At 37.9% G+C, this 18,038-nt stretch overlaps 1 protein-coding gene across 4 annotated transcripts in view; it reads right to left on the minus strand.

Moving 5' to 3' along the window:
- Positions 1-1,792: 1,792 nt before the first annotated feature.
- Positions 1,793-18,038, minus strand: part of TBC1D23 (TBC1 domain family member 23) — a 32,718-nt gene continuing 16,472 nt past the window's right edge. For 2 of the 4 annotated variants that reach the window (XM_042779020.1, XM_033052350.2), the window contains exons 11-19: positions 16,352-16,522; positions 16,087-16,129; positions 15,239-15,345; positions 14,424-14,566; positions 12,944-12,988; positions 8,907-8,995; positions 6,139-6,274; positions 4,778-4,972; positions 1,793-3,623 (exon numbers count right to left, since the gene is read on the minus strand). In XM_042779020.1, coding sequence (XP_042634954.1) covers positions 3,542-3,623; positions 4,778-4,972; positions 6,139-6,274; positions 8,907-8,995; positions 12,944-12,988; positions 14,424-14,566; positions 15,239-15,345; positions 16,087-16,129; positions 16,352-16,522 — 1,011 coding nt within the window. In that variant the 3' untranslated portion in view covers positions 1,793-3,541. The remainder of the gene's footprint in view (positions 3,624-4,777; positions 4,973-6,138; positions 6,275-8,906; positions 8,996-12,943; positions 12,989-14,423; positions 14,567-15,238; positions 15,346-16,086; positions 16,130-16,351; positions 16,523-18,038) is intronic. The other 2 variants (XM_033052352.2, XM_033052351.2) reach the window with 1 other exon arrangement.

Genomic DNA, 18,038 nt, shown 5'->3' on the forward strand with positions numbered 1-18,038 from the left:
GGTAATCCAGAGTGATCAATCTCTTACACACCTTCCCTTTCAGGAAACACGCAGAGAGAAAGGATGGGAAGTGCATAACCAGTACAAAATACACAACCACTACTGCGTGCAACAATTACAAAACTTCCTCTAACCAGAGAACTGTTTAACCTGCCACTTGGAGCAGTAAAGGGAGCCCCTCAACCCAGTTTGACCAAGCCAAAGGATAGCAGAACACAGTGCAGCATCCCTTGGCAGACTTCCCTCCTTTTTATACATGTCCATGGTGGTAGAAAGAGCATATCTGATTTTTAATGTTTTTCCCCCACACATCACACTTTGCAGGGCTTCAGGTACAAAGAATAGCTGTCTCCCAACTTCTTCCCAAATAAGAATAAAAAATTAAGTTGTATCATCCCTTCAAGGTGCAAAGCACAAGCCAAAAATCCAGTTTCCCAGGGTCAGAGAGATAAAATGTATTTTTCAAGTTTCCAAAGAAAAGTAGCTGAAAGCACTAAGTATATCCAGCAGAAAAAGTTACATAGTATCACCCACTTCCTTCCCTAAACGGAAACTTTTCACACATTCAGTAGACTACCACTATATTGAAAAAGCTTATTTGACAGTACCTGAAGTTTTGAAACTACAGCTGACATGTAGTTGGAAGGAAAAGACACAATCACAGGTGAGACCCATGTGTTAGGGCTAACAGGAAAAGGTAATTTTAAAATTGCATCTCTGCAATCAACAGTATTTTTGGTGGGTAATATATGTAAAGTTCTTTACAAATTCTCATACAAATCCAGATGTAAATGAATTTATGAGACAAGTGAAGAGCCATCAGTGAGCACAGAAGCACCAACTCTCATTATGACATAAAGAGCTTTCATTTGGCAGGGAAGTTTACTCCAAAACTTTCTTTCCTACTCCAGACCTCATTTCTATCACTCCTTCATCGTAACAACTGTCACCTTATATTCAACAATACAGAGAGTGGTGCATGCAGAATAAAATAGAAGCCAACACATCGCTAGCAAATAATTAAAAAAAAATAAAATTCTTGAAGCTCAAAGGAACAGGAAGTAGCATACCAACTTTTTTTATTTTTCTTTTCAAAAAATGTTACTGCGGTACTATAATTAGAATTTCTGCTTAGTAGTACAAGTTTTGTAACAAAAATAGTAACTACAGGTATGTACACTATAAGGCAAAAGTGGCCCTTAAACTGTGGGTAGAGATACACTAGCACCATTGAAATGATTCATAGTTGGGGCTGAGGTTTTTAAGATAAGAGGTCTGTTGATAACTTGTACATTGCCTTCAAATTTACAAATCATTAGCCTCGAAATGGCTTGGATTACATGTTTCTACAGAGAAGGGATTTAAAAACTGACTTCCTGTTGCATTACTTGCTGTAGATCTCACAGGTCTGCTGTATTTGCTGTCCTCACAGTGAAGCATACACATTAGCCACATTTCACATTTAATACTCAAGTGCACCTGCTTAACAACTGAGTGTCATTTTCACTTTTCTCCCTCCTGACTAGGAGAAATATGTTGTATCATTCTGTCAACATTTCTTAATAAAAATATGATGCTGATAAGTCTGGAATTTATGCAGAAACCTTTTCCATAATTTGATTATTTGCTAATTCACTTCAACCTTTCTGTGAATGCTCACCCAAAGTCCTTAATGAAATTAACCTAAATTCTGATATACTTACATTAAGAAGTCACTGGCAGTAGCTTCCTATGATCCATAATCAGCTTCTTTCACTCTAAAGATCAAATTCACTTCCATTTACAAAACACCTTTAGGAAAAACTTTTAATTGATTCAGAGAATTTACACAGTATGCAACTAAATGCCTTCTGACAGAACAAGTTATGTTCAAATTGTACTGGTTTATTTACAACTGTAGTTTATAAACAGTAGCACAAACATCTTTACATGAAAAAATCTCATTGCTCAAGTAGGCACAGAGTCAGAGACTCCTGAGGATATTTTCAGAAGGGATTAGGAAGAGGAAAATGTAATACAACAGCTGCTGGGTGAAACTATAAATACATGAGCATTGGCCCAGGTGCAATTTCATGCAAATATTTTCAACAGTTCAAGTTCTATTGGTGTTTACTCAGATACTAAGAAGAAAAGAAAGTAGTTAGTTCCAGAATTAAGGTGCCCTAGTTTGATTCCCAGTAAAATAACTTAGAATAAATGTTTTCTATAAAGGTCAGTTTAACTTATTTCACCTTCTGATGAAGTACCAAATCATAAGCTTTGATTCAAGCACTCAGAAGATTTCATGCAGCAAAGCTAATCCCCATTATCTTTATTTCATAGTTTTTGGTGATTTCCCATCAGACTACAAAGATGCTCTGCTTTGTCCATAAGAACATTCCTGTACCGAGTTTTGAACAAGAGAACCATTCTTGAACAAATGGAAAGCTGATGATGAACAATCATATAGTTGCCATCTCCCAAATATGTACTAATTTAGAAGTTGCTACTCAAAATAATATAAACGAATACTTGAATCAATGAAGCCAACCAGTTAAGAATACATTTACCACATACAGCACTGGAATTTCTTCCCTGGTTTTGTGTGCATTCATCTTCTTGCTGAACACACCTTTGGTCAGCACGTACTCACTTTTGTGCTGAACTGAAGGGTTTTAAACATCTAATCTAAATTTCTTAGATATTTTGTTTCTGAGGAGCAAGGCAATTTGTTTTTAATGGTCATATTCTGTCATGAAACATGCATTTCAATGCATACACTTATCTTTACACGGGAAACAGTGTCAACCTACAAAATATAAAATTTTGCATAATCAAAAAAAAACTCAACCCTGTAGTAATAACTACAGTTAATTAAGTATTTAAAAACAATCCTTACCACCAATTCCAGTCACTTAGCCTAGTACCTGGTAAGATTTAAAAAAACCTTTACTTTTATTTATTTAATTTTTAAATTTCTTGCATTCTTCCATTTAACTGAAGTCCAAATTGGACTTAACCATTTTTAATACAAAAACAGTGGTTTTAAGATTTGTATCTGCTCTGCTCAAAACCCTAAATTTTTAATAAGTCTTTGATACTACCTGGTAGGCAAAATCAAATTTCTAGACTGTAGGCAATGGCGACATTTTATTTGGAAGGGATAATAATTTAAAAACCATTGTGTTTTCAATTGCTTCTCTGTATCTCACCGTCCTTCAATCCTTTAACACACTTAATGTGAACCCACCTCCATCTGCTCTTGCAAAGATGCTGATCACTCCCATTAAGGCTGCATTAAAATGAAACAAACTGACCTTTATAATAAACACTTCTCCAAAACCGAAGAAAATGATAATTAATAAAAACAACCAAACAAAAATCCTGTTCAGAAATGGATAATAATTTACTCTATCTTAAGCCTGCTATTCAGGCACTCCCACCAGCAAACAGAAAAATTCTCTTAAGTTAGTATGCAGTTCGGAAACAGTCAGCTTGTGTCCACATACAGTATCTTGGCTGCTTCTTCTTTATAAACTGGTCTCTACAAAGTCTTTAGTTATTAACTCTCCAAGGCATCCAATACTTTCATGATCTGTTGTTTTATGGCTTTGGTAGCATCACCTGCATTTGGAATCAAATACCTTAAAGAAAAATTAGAAAAAGCCATCATTAATCCACTGTAAAGTTTTTGAAATGAAAATTCTTTTCATTCTTCCTCTGTCTAGGAGGAAAGGAAGAGGGGAATATATTAAAATGAAAAAAAATACTAGGAAAATAATGTTTAACTCCTGATTATATTATGAAACTTCATCTTTGTGAACTTAGAACTGTTGAGGAGTACTTCACAGGCCATATTGGAAAGAAGAATTGACAATGGGATAGGTCAGGCCATTCAAGATCTCTACAGACAGCACTGTCTGACCGAAGCATAGCAGTCTTTGCTTGGTTTTTGTGGTTTTAGTTTTCTTAATTCCTTTAGATAGCTCTAGATCAATCTGCTCCAGTCCACAAGGTGGTGATGAAGCAATTCAACAAGTAGTAAAGTTCTCTGCAAAATTTTAATTTATCTTTGCTGTCCTACTACAAGCCTAAGGAACCAGCAGGCACAGAAGGTTTCTAGTTAGGTGGGAAACTCATCTCCCCTCTCTTGTGAAAACAGAGCATCCACTGTACACAGTACTCTCCAAGGAAGAGGATGAGAAAATATCCAGATGTATCAGCAACCTTCTTAAAACAGTGCCAAGAAACAGCAGGCTACACAAGTGGAAAAAAGCCTGATACACCACTCCATCTGACCCCTTCCACCTCTCAAGCATGCAAATAGTGAGCATGGCAACATGTAACTTCCAGGAATCAGGCTTCAGGGAATCAGAGTTTTGTGTTTAGGCTTCTGGACTCTTTGCACAATGCACAGAGAATATGAGTCAGATCTCAAAAAAAAAAAAAAATCCACAGAAGAATGACCATACTCATAAATCCCACTCTTCACAAATCCATATTTTTGCTGAAGAGAACTGTCCACTTCATTTTTATTTAAGACCTATTACAAAAAGAAAACACTTGCATACATCCCATTCCCAACAACTGTAGTTGCAGTTCCTCTCTTCTGGGTCTCATACATACTCATCATTTTGCTGGCAAATCTTTTTTCCTAGATAATATTTGAATTATGTATTTCTAAATAAAAACTATTACTTTTGAACTAAATTCTGGAATTCCAGCATACCCCTGATTTCCAGTGTAGAGCATCCTGGGTATCATTACCACTTACACCTCTGCTACTGAGATGGCTTACCTTTCAACTGCCAGAATTTCTATGCCTGAAGTATTGCTATTTCCATACTTAAAGGTGATCAGTTCTGGGTGTTTCTTCTTGGATGTGATTTTGACTACAGAGTTGAGTGCCTGTCGAGACTGTATGTAAGCCAGTCCCTTTCGTGATGGAATCTCCCTCAAACAGTACATATGAGTTGCTGTTACCAGGAGATGACTTGAAAGAAAAGAAAAAATACAAATTAGTTTTGTTAATGAATTAAATATCAGCTATTTAGAAAGTTAAATTCTATGTCTAAACTACATGGAGAGAGCTAGATAATACTGCTTCCAAATCTAAGAGACAGTTTTAATACTTTCATAATATATAATTAAGAAAGCTCTACAAAACACTTCAGATTCTCCTTGAGTGCTGTAGCACAGCCATTTCTGAAAACAAGCATGGCACCGCCCTCAGCATTACTGGTGCACAGAGCACGGCAAGTACCTCCAGCCCCTCTCTCTCCCGTCAATTTTCCTTACTATCTTGTTCTTCAAAGCAAAACTTCACACGAGGTTTTATACATAATTACCATTCTATAACACTACGAATACAATGAAGGGGGTTGGGTACTCTTGCCTTTTCTTTCCTTGTTACTTGTGGAATTTTTTCCCATTGAGTTGCTAAAAGGCACTGATGGCTTGGTGCTTGAGACATCGGGGAGGGGGAACTCCTCTGGTTTTTGGGAGTTTCTCTCGGAGGGACAGATTAGAAGATTAGAAGCAGGTAAAGGACGGGGGTTGCGTATCTTTTTGCTCTCACTCTTTGGCATAGGAGTAGGACGGCCAGGCTGTTGCTTACTGCAGGGAGAATTCACCGGCACCCGAAGGATCTATCACCATCTGCTCGGGTGCCCGGGAATTCCGAGCCTACCTCTTTTTTCTGAGTCCTGCAGGGGCACCGGGATCAACTGCCCCAGGGTTTTGTGAAGCAAAACCTCTCCTCCATCCTTCCCATCTCCGCCGAGAAGGCTGTCACAGGGTCCTTGGGTCTGTTTATTATTAATTCCATAGTTGTTGTTTCGTTTGCCTTGTTATACATACTAGTAAAGAACTGTTACTCCTGCCCTCGTATCTCGGCCTGAGAGTCCCTTAATTTCAAAATTATAATAATTTGGAGGGAAGGGTTTACATTCTCCATTCCACGGGAGGGTCCTGCCTTGCCTAACAGACACCTGTCTTTCAAAGGAAGACATACAAGAATGCAAATAACACTTTGTTCTAGCTTGCTTCACACTTTCATTTCCCAGTTTAATATAAAGGATAAGTTAAGTGACCAACACTTTTTTTCAGAATGTATATCAAGATGGATGTTTTCATTGAATTTAGGATTAATTTCTGTACCTGGGAAACATATGTCCATTTTCTTTTACTTCATTACATGGAAAGTTATACTTCACATCAGGTTTATTTATCCACGTTTGGATGTTGACAACCTCTTTTCGATCATCATCTGACATTGAGGAGCTATCAATTTCATCTGTTTTGAATGGAGGGGGTAAAAATGTTAAAAAAAGAGGAAATATTTTCACACACATCAGCCAATTTTTGAATTCACTTAAACCCACTGTAGTTACACTGGTTCAAAGCAAGGTCTACCTAACCATACAGAGGGAAGAAAGAAAAAGGCATATCTGATATTCCTCTCTTGACAAACAAGTATTTTTAGGTCAGGGGGTATGTTAGGTTGGTTTTATTTGTCCATTCAGTAAAGTTTCATGGATTTCTTTTACATGGACTTGTCCAGACTTTCCTTGAAGCCGTATAAACCCTTCGCATTTAAACCATCAATATCCTTTGGCAAGGAGTACCAAAACCAAGCCAACTACTTCCAGAAGAGCCTCTTCTTGTGGCTTCTAGTTTCTTTTACAAGAAGAAATGATCCCTTTCAAGGCCAGGCATTACTTTTGTGGATGACTTTTCCTCCCTTAAAATGCCTCTTTCACATAACTGAACTTCTAAATTCAGCTGTGCCTTTTGTGCAAGTAGTATCACATCTTTCCTCACCCTTCGTACTCCTCTCTGAACTTTCTCCTGTTCAAACACTGTTTCTGACATCAAGGGCAGAAGACACACAATATTTAATGTGTGGGTGAACCATGGATTTCTGAGTATTTTGATTGTTTTTTTTGACTGCTGATGATTGCTTACTTATAAACCCACTACTGCTGGATACAGCCAAATCATTCTACCACCACTGGATCTGAAATTAGAAGTGGCAGGGGCTTTTTTAAATGTATTTCTTGCATCAAATTCATACTGAATTTCATGTGCCATTTTATAACCCAGTCATTCAGATTAGCAAAAGATTGAGTCTGTCCTTACTACCTCAAATAACCTTGGATCATTAGCAAAAACTCTTGTCTTTGGCTTCACATCCTTTTTAAGGACATTTAAGAACATATTCTAACCCCAATTTTTCAGCACAGACCTCTGTGAAACACCCAAAACTCCTGCATGTGTTATGACCTAGTTGCAAAATACTGCTTTTATGTCTAAAGATGGTGATTATGTTTACATAGTAATTTTTGAATTAGAAGAATCTAAGCAATCTAGTTATCTGACACCATCAACTATACTAACTCCATACAAATCACTCCCAGAAATAACTCAGGACACCACTTTACAGAGCCTTTTTCAAAGCCAATTTTCTACACTTTGTTAAATTATTTACTTCAATGCAATTCAGAATTTGAAAATTTGGAAAACGTTTTCACTGAAAAATATATTATAGAATTGAAGCAAATGGAACAATAATCCATCCTCATGTCACAGAATCACAGAATGGCTGAGGATAGAAGGGCTCTCTGGAAGTCACCTGGTCCAACCCCCCTGCTCAAGCAGATCCACCTAGAGCAGGCTGCAATAATTACAGATGACTGCAATTATTTACTACAGAAAAACCGCAAACACTAAAACCAAATACACAGAAACAGGTTCACTTTTTGCATTCTTCTGTATCAAGATTATATATATATATATCACTTCATATTTCTTAGTTTTGCTTACCGAAATTGCTCTGATTCTGCTTACTTACCAAGTGTAATAGTCCTTTTAAAAGCAAATATTAAATAGAACTTAGCAAACAACCATTATTGAAAATGTGTTCCAGACAAGCTATCTTGGAGAAGCTGGTTTTCTGAAACTACAGAGACACTGCCAAACACTATTATGGATGTTCAAAGTACTGTGCAAATCTAATTACATGGCATTTGGAGAAAAATCTTGTTAGCATTAAAGCTTCCACCAGATAATTTCACTTTGCTCCTTCAAAATTTCTACTGCAGATGATGATCAACTGATTGTCATCCATGTTATTTAAACCCGTGACTCTCATTAATCTTCCTGAGTTACTCCTTTTGCATGTCAAGGATTCTCAGACTAGTTACTTGTTTCTCCCACAGAAGACAAATATGCCTTTTGGCCACAAAAGAGTTATCTGTGAGATGATGGCTGGGAGTGGGCTAAAACTACTGGAGCAAAACCAGAGCAGCAGTAGATCTGCACCATTTTAATGTTGGAAATGCTCTCAAGAAAAATTCCAAATAAACCTTGATGAAATGTGTGGTGCTCCAGTTTTGCCTGTAGTTTTTTAACTAGATAAAAAATTTAAATAAAAATTGCATGCTTTTTTCCTACAGCAATTTGCATGCATTTTGAGAGATGAATCAATTATCAATAGATTCAAGTCTAGCTACACTAACTGACAATACTAGACATTTAAACTGAGATAGATCAGCCAAACTAGATCTTTTACATTTTGTTTACTGTTAAAGGTACAACTGTCAGGTTACACATACAAGACCAGTGTAGAAAAAGATCTTTACTACAGAAATAACAAGTGAAGTGAACACAAAACATCCACTATATCTGCTGATTTCAATTTCTTCCTGTTGGCTGTTCGGTGCCTACCACAAATTATTTTTTATTTAATCTGCTACTGTGTATTTGAAGAGGGCTGGTCCTGGGCATTAACATAGCACGCATGAATAACAATAATAGACAAGTATCATATTGCAAGATAAAGATGTAAGAGACACTTTGATTTAGTCCAACTTCATAATTTTGTCTAAATAAGCTAATTTAGGTAAGAGGAAAAGCTTCTACTGTACCAGTATCATATTCTTCTTCATCTCCAATGCTGAATACTGGCTTCACACCACGGTAGGGTTTTCCTACTCTGTCACTGCTGCTGACATGTCTGTTGGCAATGAAAAGTGCAGGAGAGGGCATTGAACAGGAGAAGAAAAGTAACTTTGAAACTGATAGTCTGAGTTCCACAGTAACATACTAGCAAAATGTACAGTAATTTCACGAATACAAGCTGCACCAATTTGACCAAAAGTTTGGTGGAAACCCGGAAGTGCGGCTAATATTCGAGGGCGGCTAATACATGAACAATATTCTAAAAGCTGCCAACACGGAAGTGAGAGCCCGCGGCAGCCCCAAGCCAAGCTGGAGCCCGGCCGGCCCCGGCTGAGGTGGGAAAGCCTGGCAGAGGCGGGGCCAGCAGTGTGGGGGCGGGCGGCAGAGCCTGAGCCAGCAGGGCGGGGCAGGGGGGCGGCAGAGCCCGGGCCAGCAGGGCGGGGCAGCCTGGGAGAACTGGGGCTAGCAGTGCAGGGGAGCATGGCAGAAGCAGGAAGCCCGGCGGGTGGGGCTGCCTGGCAGCGGGGGAAGCCCAGCAGAATCGGGGCCAGCAGCGTGGGGGAGCCCGGCGGTGCGGGGGCCTGCAGTGCCGGCCAGGGCGAGGAAACGTGGCGGCGGTGCAGATGGGAGGGGGTGGCCGGCGAGCCTGGCGGCAGCCGCCCCACCGGCAGAGCCTGGCAGCGGCGGCAGCCCTGCTGGCCGGGCGAGCAAACATGGCGCGGGGCGGCCGGCGTGCCTGGCAGCGGCGGCTGGCCCGCCGGCAGGACGAGCAAACGCGGGAGCGGGGCGGTGCTGACGGGAGAGGGGGGGCCAGTGAGCCCGGCGGCGGCTGCAGCACCACCCGGCCGGCCCTGTCGGCAACCATGAGCGGGCCGAGCCTTCCTGGCCCCGCCCCGAGCCAGTAAACCCCGCTAGGCCGCGATCCTGTTACTAATTGGCCAATTTGTGAAAGCTGCGCACGGATTCTCGCTACGAACGAAAGTGCGGCTAATATTCGGGGTGCGGCTTATCTATTGACAAAGACAGCAACATTGTCAAGGCACCGGGGGTGCGGCTTATAATCCGTGCGGCTTGTATTCGTGAAACTACTGTAAACACAGCTGTGCAACAGTGAAGGACAAGAGAATTTCATGAAGCTGCCTGCAAGGAAGACGTGAGAGACCCATCAAGCAACTTGGTTAGTGAAAGCACATAGCTCAGTCTTTGTGAGGCTGACTGTCATAACAAAGATAGTGGAAAGAAACGCTGGTTTGTTTCAAAAAAACCCTAACTTTTGCTCACCTTCTCAAATGGCAACATACATTAGAGACCTGAAAACTGACAACATGCTAAGTTTCTAGCATGAAACTAAAACCTATCTGGAGAATCAGGGCAACTTCACAAGGATGCCAAATTCAGATGAAGCAAAAACCAAAGATTATTAACTAATATGTCTAGCAGTTAATTCTTCTTGTTAATCCCTCAAAAGATAACAAAATGCCTTAAAAACTACACAGCGGGGTTATTACAAACCATGCACTGTAGTCTAAATCCTGACTTGGTGTTCTTTACTTCCAGTTTCAGTCAAATCTTGAAATATTTGCTCAAACAATTCCTACTGCTACAATCCCAGCACCATTGTGATATTGATGTCAAAAATCACATTTAAATTATTTCGACAGATCGCATCAAATGACACAAACACACACAACTGAATCTTAATGCATGACAGTAAGATTGCAAATCCTGGGATATTTTAAAGCTCCAGCTCAGAATGCTGTGATTACATGGTCACAGCTGAATTAAAAGCTCTTGGCCTCTGCTGTTGAGAACGCCTGAAAAATATGACAAAAGCCTAAAAGTTCAGAAAGGAACAATACAGGCAATTTCTTAAAAACCAAACAGTTCTCAATTTCAGCCTTTAGAGCTGGCAATGCTTAGCAGTTTTAAAAACCTCAAAACCAAAAAACTTGCCTGTCCCTTTCCTCCAGTTCAATAACCTCCTTTCCCATACTGTGTGTTTATGTTTCCTACCAACTCTAAGCCTTGGTTCCTGTTTTAAGTACATTCACAAACTCCAGTTTAAATACTACTGTAGAAGCAAGGTGGACAGGGAAAAGGTTTAGTAACAGGTAAATTAATGCTACTACTTAGGGGTACCTGAAAGTAGAATGGAAAATTAGAAAAGAAAACAACATTTTCTCTGGGTAAAATTTACTAACTTTAAAAAAAAAAACAACAAAGAAAAGTTAAAAAAAACAAACAAATGTGGTCTACAATGGCACAAAAATAAACATACAATAACATGCTCACTAGTGTTTAAGACAATAAGCATCAATGACACTGACAATTCAAGAGGGCAGTGCTTCTATACGGAGGCTTTTGTAAATATGCTTTAGTAATACATAACCAATTGAGTAAGAAGCAGCACATTTAAATAATGTCAAATTGAATTATACAGAGAGGATCTAAGAGTAGATCTCACTGGTGTCTATCAACTGAAGTTAGTCATGACAAGAGAGTAAACAAGAGAGTAAAAAGCTATTTTATAAAAGCCTGGTAACATCTTAAACTAGAAATTAATTCCCTTTAACTTGTTTATATGGAAGACCATCATTACATGGTTACAAATTGAATGCAATGTGCTTTGGTGGCAAACCTGCCAAATGAAACATCCTGGTGATAAACACAAAGTAGAACTAACTGAATAGGTACAGAAAAAATGCCATTCTAGGTTTTCAAGAACTGCAGGGATATGCAGTGTGAGCTAATTTACTATTGTATCTACCCAATGAAAGAATATGTGCAATAGGAGTGAAAGGTGTAAGCAAAATAACCAAAGTAAAATCTCAGTATATCAAAACTTCATACAGATTCATGCATCTCTGAGTTATTAAAAAGTCACCATATACTTAATTTGGTATTTTAACACCTTCTTAACATATTCTAGAAACAGATCAACAAAATGTGGGGTATAAGCCCCATGATCTTTAGTATTTCTAAATTAAAAAAACATACTATACGCTATTGGGCCATCCCCATCATTCTTCTTTTACAGAATACTGGTTAACATTGCTATTGATTTTGCTCATACAAACACCTTTCTGTGATGGTTTTGGGTGAATCCCAACTCATATTATGTGCAAACTATTTAAAAGAAAAATTAGTCAAAAATCCTTGAAAATCCACTTTTAAAATTTTCAATAATTCATCCAGCATTAATCTTCATGCACTTCAGTGTAAGAAGGTCAAAAGCCACAGAACTCCTAAAGTATAACCAAAGTTCCAAAGTAATTATGCATGAGTTGCTCTTCAATTATCACAAGTAATTTTATAAAAACTCAATTCAAAATTTTTATTTCTGAAATAATTATAAGACACTGTATGTGAGGCAAATGTAAAGGACCCCCACATTTGCATGAAATGCAGTAGTTATGTGAACAAGATGAAGTAGAACTGCAAAGCATATTTACTTATAATTCTTCTTTTCCCAGTAATGAGCATGTCTGTTTCTTTCAGAATGTTCCATCACCATATGATAAGAAGCATAAAAATTTTAGACTTCCAGACAGAATTTTCACATGGTTTCCCTGTCATATCTAAGTTATGATGATGTTCTATGAAAAGTTTACTTTTCATACTTATAGTCTCTCTTGTTAAAAGGTTAAGCCATAATTTGTTCAGCAATTACTCTTGGTGTCTTCTACTGGTACAGGTTACTAATAAAATGTATATAGGAAATGACAGGCTAAAAAAAAATCCATAAAAAGCAATAGTAAGGAAGAGAACAGAAATAACAAAGAGAAACTAAGAGAAGAGAGCACTGCCAATACATTCTTTTTCTTCCTTTAGTCTCTTGACCACTGCTTGTAAGAAGCAATAGTTTTACTATATTCAAAAAAAAAAATTAATATCAAAATATGCAAGCAATCTTGTCAGTGTAACCAATGCTTACAAACATTGTGATGCCATGCTAAATACAAGAAAGGTGGTTTTAGTCAGACTGCTTAATTATCAAGCTTACCGCTCCAGGCTTGCTCTGTCTGGCCAGGAAATATTGAAAGGTATTCTATAGTACATTGGGGCAGAGGACAGAACAAAAGAATTAAAAAAAATGTAAAGGAAAACCCTAGATAAATAGCTGAAATTCTCTATATTGGCAATGTATCTTCTTCGAGAAGGATGCTTGTAAATAAAACAAGGCTTCATGAAAGCTGGTAAAGAAATACACAAGGTAAATATTTGCAAAAGAATCTACTAAAAGATGCATTTCCTATGCTACCTATGGCTCATGTGTAAGCATTACATGATTTCCCAGAATGGCTTGGGTTGGAAGGGACCCTAAAGACCATTTTGTTCTAGACCCTGCTCTGCACAGGGTCACCTCACACCAGACCACATTGTTTAAAGCTCCATCCAGGCCGGCCTTGAGCATTGCCAGGGATGGAGTTACCACAGCTTCCCTGGGCACCCTGTGCCATCGCCTCCCCACCCTCACTGTAAAGAATTTGTTCCTAATATCTCATCTAAATCTCACCTCTTTCAGTTTAAATCTTCACATTCATTCAATTTAATTCTTCACACAGCAAAAGCTACTACCAAATGTTATTTAAGAATTTTTTGCCTCTAGTTGAGAAAGACGAGTAACAGTAATTTAGAAAAACATATTCCAACACAAAAAGAAGGAATGATCTGATGTACAAGACTATTAAAAGTTACTCTTCATCTGGCATGTATTTTAAATCCTGCTATTGAACAAATGCTAGGTCTCTGAGATTCCTGAATACCAGTGTCTTGGTATTCAACATACACCTTTAAAGGCTGGAATTTAAAGAATTACAACAGGCTTTTCATTTAAAGCTCTGACAGATGAAAGTCATTATTCTTGTATTTAGTTAAGATAAGAATTGGGAATTATGATCGCCGAATTTGAATGTTCTTAAGTCTACTTGCACATTCTCATTCCTTGCTGTACCTGAAGACACAAAAACCAAACAAGGGTGGATTCTGAGTTGGAAAAGCAGCTTTACATGAGGAAAAAGAAAAATCAAGAGCTTCAAATGAGGTAAACTCAATTTGGCAAGATGCAGCAGTGAAAAAACCAAAACAGAACAAAACCAACCAACCCACCAAACCTATCCAGAATCCCACTTGTCATTAATCTTTTTCATTAGTCAGGATGGGGAGGAAGAGAAATACAAGTGAAATCATCGTTCACTTTTAGACTGAACACAAAATTGACACATTATAAGAAGTGAAATTAAATGACATTCTAGACAATCATTCAAGGCAACAGAGACTCACATTGGCTTTGCAATACTAAGGAGCACAATAGGCTCCTTGGGTCATGATGAAATTGTGAGGAGGGCAGGGGTAAAAAATTAAAAAACTGAATATAGAAGACTTTTTCCTAATTAGCCCAGTTTTCACACTTACAAAAACAGCCACATGAAATAGGAAGTCACTTCTCCCAGCTAATGCACAGTGAGATATAAATGACACACCTGTCCACTGGAGTAGATGTATTTTCAATAAAACTGATAACTTTCTCTTTCACATTCACAGATTTAGTCTTCAAAGCAACCGTCATTTTATTCACTAGGGACTTCACTCCTTTTCCATCACCTGAACCGTTAGGAGAATCACCCTGTAAAAGTCATTCCTTTCAGGATTAATCATATAAAAGTATGTTATTTCATCTCAATGAATTTATTAAAAAGGAAACAGACTACAAAACAGCAATTTATATTTACTTTTTGGTACTCAGTAGAGACTTAATTACACAACTGAGTATTTCTTTGGAGTTCTATAAAATAACAGCAATGGTATGTAACTGAGGAAAATATCATCTCATAAAACAAGGTTGATAAACTGTAATACTGAGCACTCTGTCATGGACATCTTGACAAAGGAATCCTATTAGTGATACATTGCATCTAAACTGAAAGCTAAACTCTACACATAATAGGTCAGCAGTAGAAAATATATGATTTTGAGCTTTGCCATGAAATTGTATGCCACTTTATAGCAACTTATTGCCAGAGTGAGTAAGCGCCAGGGAAAGAGCTGTCTATTACATGTATTCTGCTGGAGAATGACTACAGCAAGTTCTTACCTACAAACTCTTCCCCTCAAGAGGATAAAAATGTTTATGTCACCTCTGACTAGACTGTGATCATAGTTTGCAATTAAACACACAAGTGAAAACAGCCATGACTTGCAATAATGTATTTTATGGAATAGAATGAGGAATGTGAAGGAAAAAAATCAGTACACCTATGGCTCCCATCCCACTGTAACACGCTAAAATTTCACTTACATCAACAGAGTTTATGCCATTTCTTGAGCCTGAGGTACTTGCAATCCAGTGGCCATATCCATTTTCTGGTCCTTCCACATTGATATCTGCTAAGTGCTGTTGGAGGGCTGTTAAAAGGCCATTAAAAATATTCAGAATTACACTGGACATTCACTGTTGATGAAAATATTGTATATACTAATCAGTAACACATTTTACCCACAATTCAATAAAATAGATAAGTTCAGTGATCACTGTAATAATCCCCAGCTTTTCTTTCAGTAGTACAAACGCATTAAGATAATCTAATTATCTAACGCCTATTTATCTACCTAATACACAAATGATTTTAGTAAACATTTATAATACAGTAGTAATTAAAAATAAATCACTGCTTTGATTTTGAAGACAGCTCTTACAACACCACACATATTGCTTAATAATCCCTCTATTGTCATATTATAGCACAGACCTCTCCACTGTTGGAGAGCCTGATTATTTCCGGCAACATCAACTGCAGAGTTATGAACTCCTGATTTAAGAAATCATAACAGCAGTTAATAGTAATTATGAAGTTGCATCTTCATATGAATCTGTAATCTACAGTGGCTAAAACATCAAGAATGACAAGTTGAAAGAGGGAATTTCCCCAATTCCTGCACTAATTTTTCATCACTCAGAAATTTGGGTAAGCCCTAAGAGTTAACCACAATGTGTAAGTGCACAGTGTTTACTGAAACAAAAAAAACCCTGACAAATGAGACCTAGTTGCTATTAATTTAGATGGTTTTTAGCAAAAGCCTCAAAAATACCAACAGTGTTAAGACAGCAAGATTTTTCAAGTCAAAGTTCATTATTAATAAGCTTACCCATAAAGCCTCCTTTGGCAATGCTTACGTACTCCTTATTTTTCTGCAACAGAAAAGATAATTCTGATCAGAGCAAAAACCTGTGGAATGCGTTTGGCAAGTACGGTAATTGAACAGGGGTTAATTTGTTTACTAGAAACTATAAACTTGAGTAATGTAAAAACCAGTTCAGATTTTAAGGAGAAAATGTTTTCCCATTTACCATCAATGACACATGCAAACACCCTTTACCCCAGATGTTAAATCAATGGGAATTTAATTGTACCTGTAAGAAATGTGCTAACACCATGTTCATATACATATCTTCTTCTTCCCTGCCACTTCCCATGAAGCAGAGATGTTCCCCACCAGCTATGGAACCAGACTCAATAGATTGTTTTTGTGCTTCTAACAGGGATTTTACAGACTGTGCAAATTCTGATGGGTTTTGAAGCATCTGTGGAATGAACAAACGAAAAATGCTATTTGACACCAAGATATTGTGAAAGGAGACAAGCTTTGAGAATGGTTTCAATTTGGTGAGGACAAGCAAGGCAACATCTGTACTGTGCAAGTCACACACAGACACAGGGAACCTGACCCACACCTCAGTGTTTCATGAAGAACATTGTGAATGGTCCTTTGCTTCCTCACCCCACTTGCTCTCCCCAGGAAAGAAATACAGGGAACATTTGCTAGTTTATTTCTGAAGGCATCAAGTAACAGTGGAACAAGTCTTTGCAACTTTCATGTTGCAGTGGGACTGGTTTCTGTATTTACACATGCTTGGACACAATACATTCAAACTCTAGAGATTTGAAACCCTTTAAATTACCCAGAATTTCTAGATGCCAGTAAAATCTTCCTCTTGTTGCCTCCCTACTAAGTTTTTTCTCATTTACTTATCAACATTTGGGAAAAGAAATTACAAATGAGAGTACAGGGAGGTATCTGTGATTCTTTGTACTCTCAAAATGTTAAGGCTGAGATACATGAAGGGCAACTATGCATGTAAAAACATGAGCTCTATATGAAAGAGATGGAGAAACAAGAACTTTCTCAATACAGCTAATATTTTAACCTGTGTTTGTGGGGCAGGTACTTATTTAAACTTGTAAGGGAATTTTGACCTGTGACTGGATTGAGGGGGCAGGGAGGGGCCAGAAGGGATTCTCATTTTCTTGTCTGTACAGTGGATTAAATGACGAATGACAAAGTCACAAGTACATAACCTAGCCATCAGTAAGGCTGAATTTTAACTGGGCTTTTCCTAGAGATAAAGGCTGCTGCTTTATTACACAAGTCCTAAATCTCACTACTTCCTCTAACTATAAATTAAATGGATTCCCCATTGTCCCTCCTTACAATAATTTCTGTGTACTTTGCACATGTAGAAATATAAAATGCACTGAAATTCCATTAATGACTTTTCATCACTAAGATTTTTCCCTACAATATTTTCCTAGCATTGAACTTTTAAAACCAAGGATGAACCTAGTGACATTCATCCACCATGGTTCATGAAGGACCATTAATTTCAATATACAATTTAAATATCTATGAACTGATCAACTCCAATTTAATAAAAATTAAAATTAATTAATATTTCATGGAGTCCTTTTTCATATACTATCAGCTATTTGTAGTACTTAATAATTTAAAATGCTTATTTCTTCTTCACTGAATAAGTGAGGCCAGCAGAACAGCCACACGGGGCAGGGAAATTTTTTTCCTAAATGATTTTTGATCTAGGTTAAAAACCACACTATATCAAAGAATCATTTGGGTTGGAAAAGACCCTTGTCATCGAGTCCAACCAACCTCACACTGCCAACTCTCCACTGCTAAGCCACGTCCCCAAGTGCCACATCCACAAGTAATAAATACCTCAATGGTGACTCAACCCCTTCCTGGGCAGCGTGTTACAATGCTTGACAACTGTCATGGGGAAGAAATTTTTCCTAATAGCCAAT

Source organism: Catharus ustulatus, chromosome 2 (assembly GCF_009819885.2).
Source record: "Catharus ustulatus isolate bCatUst1 chromosome 2, bCatUst1.pri.v2, whole genome shotgun sequence".
Taxonomy (NCBI): Eukaryota; Metazoa; Chordata; class Aves; order Passeriformes; family Turdidae; genus Catharus; species Catharus ustulatus.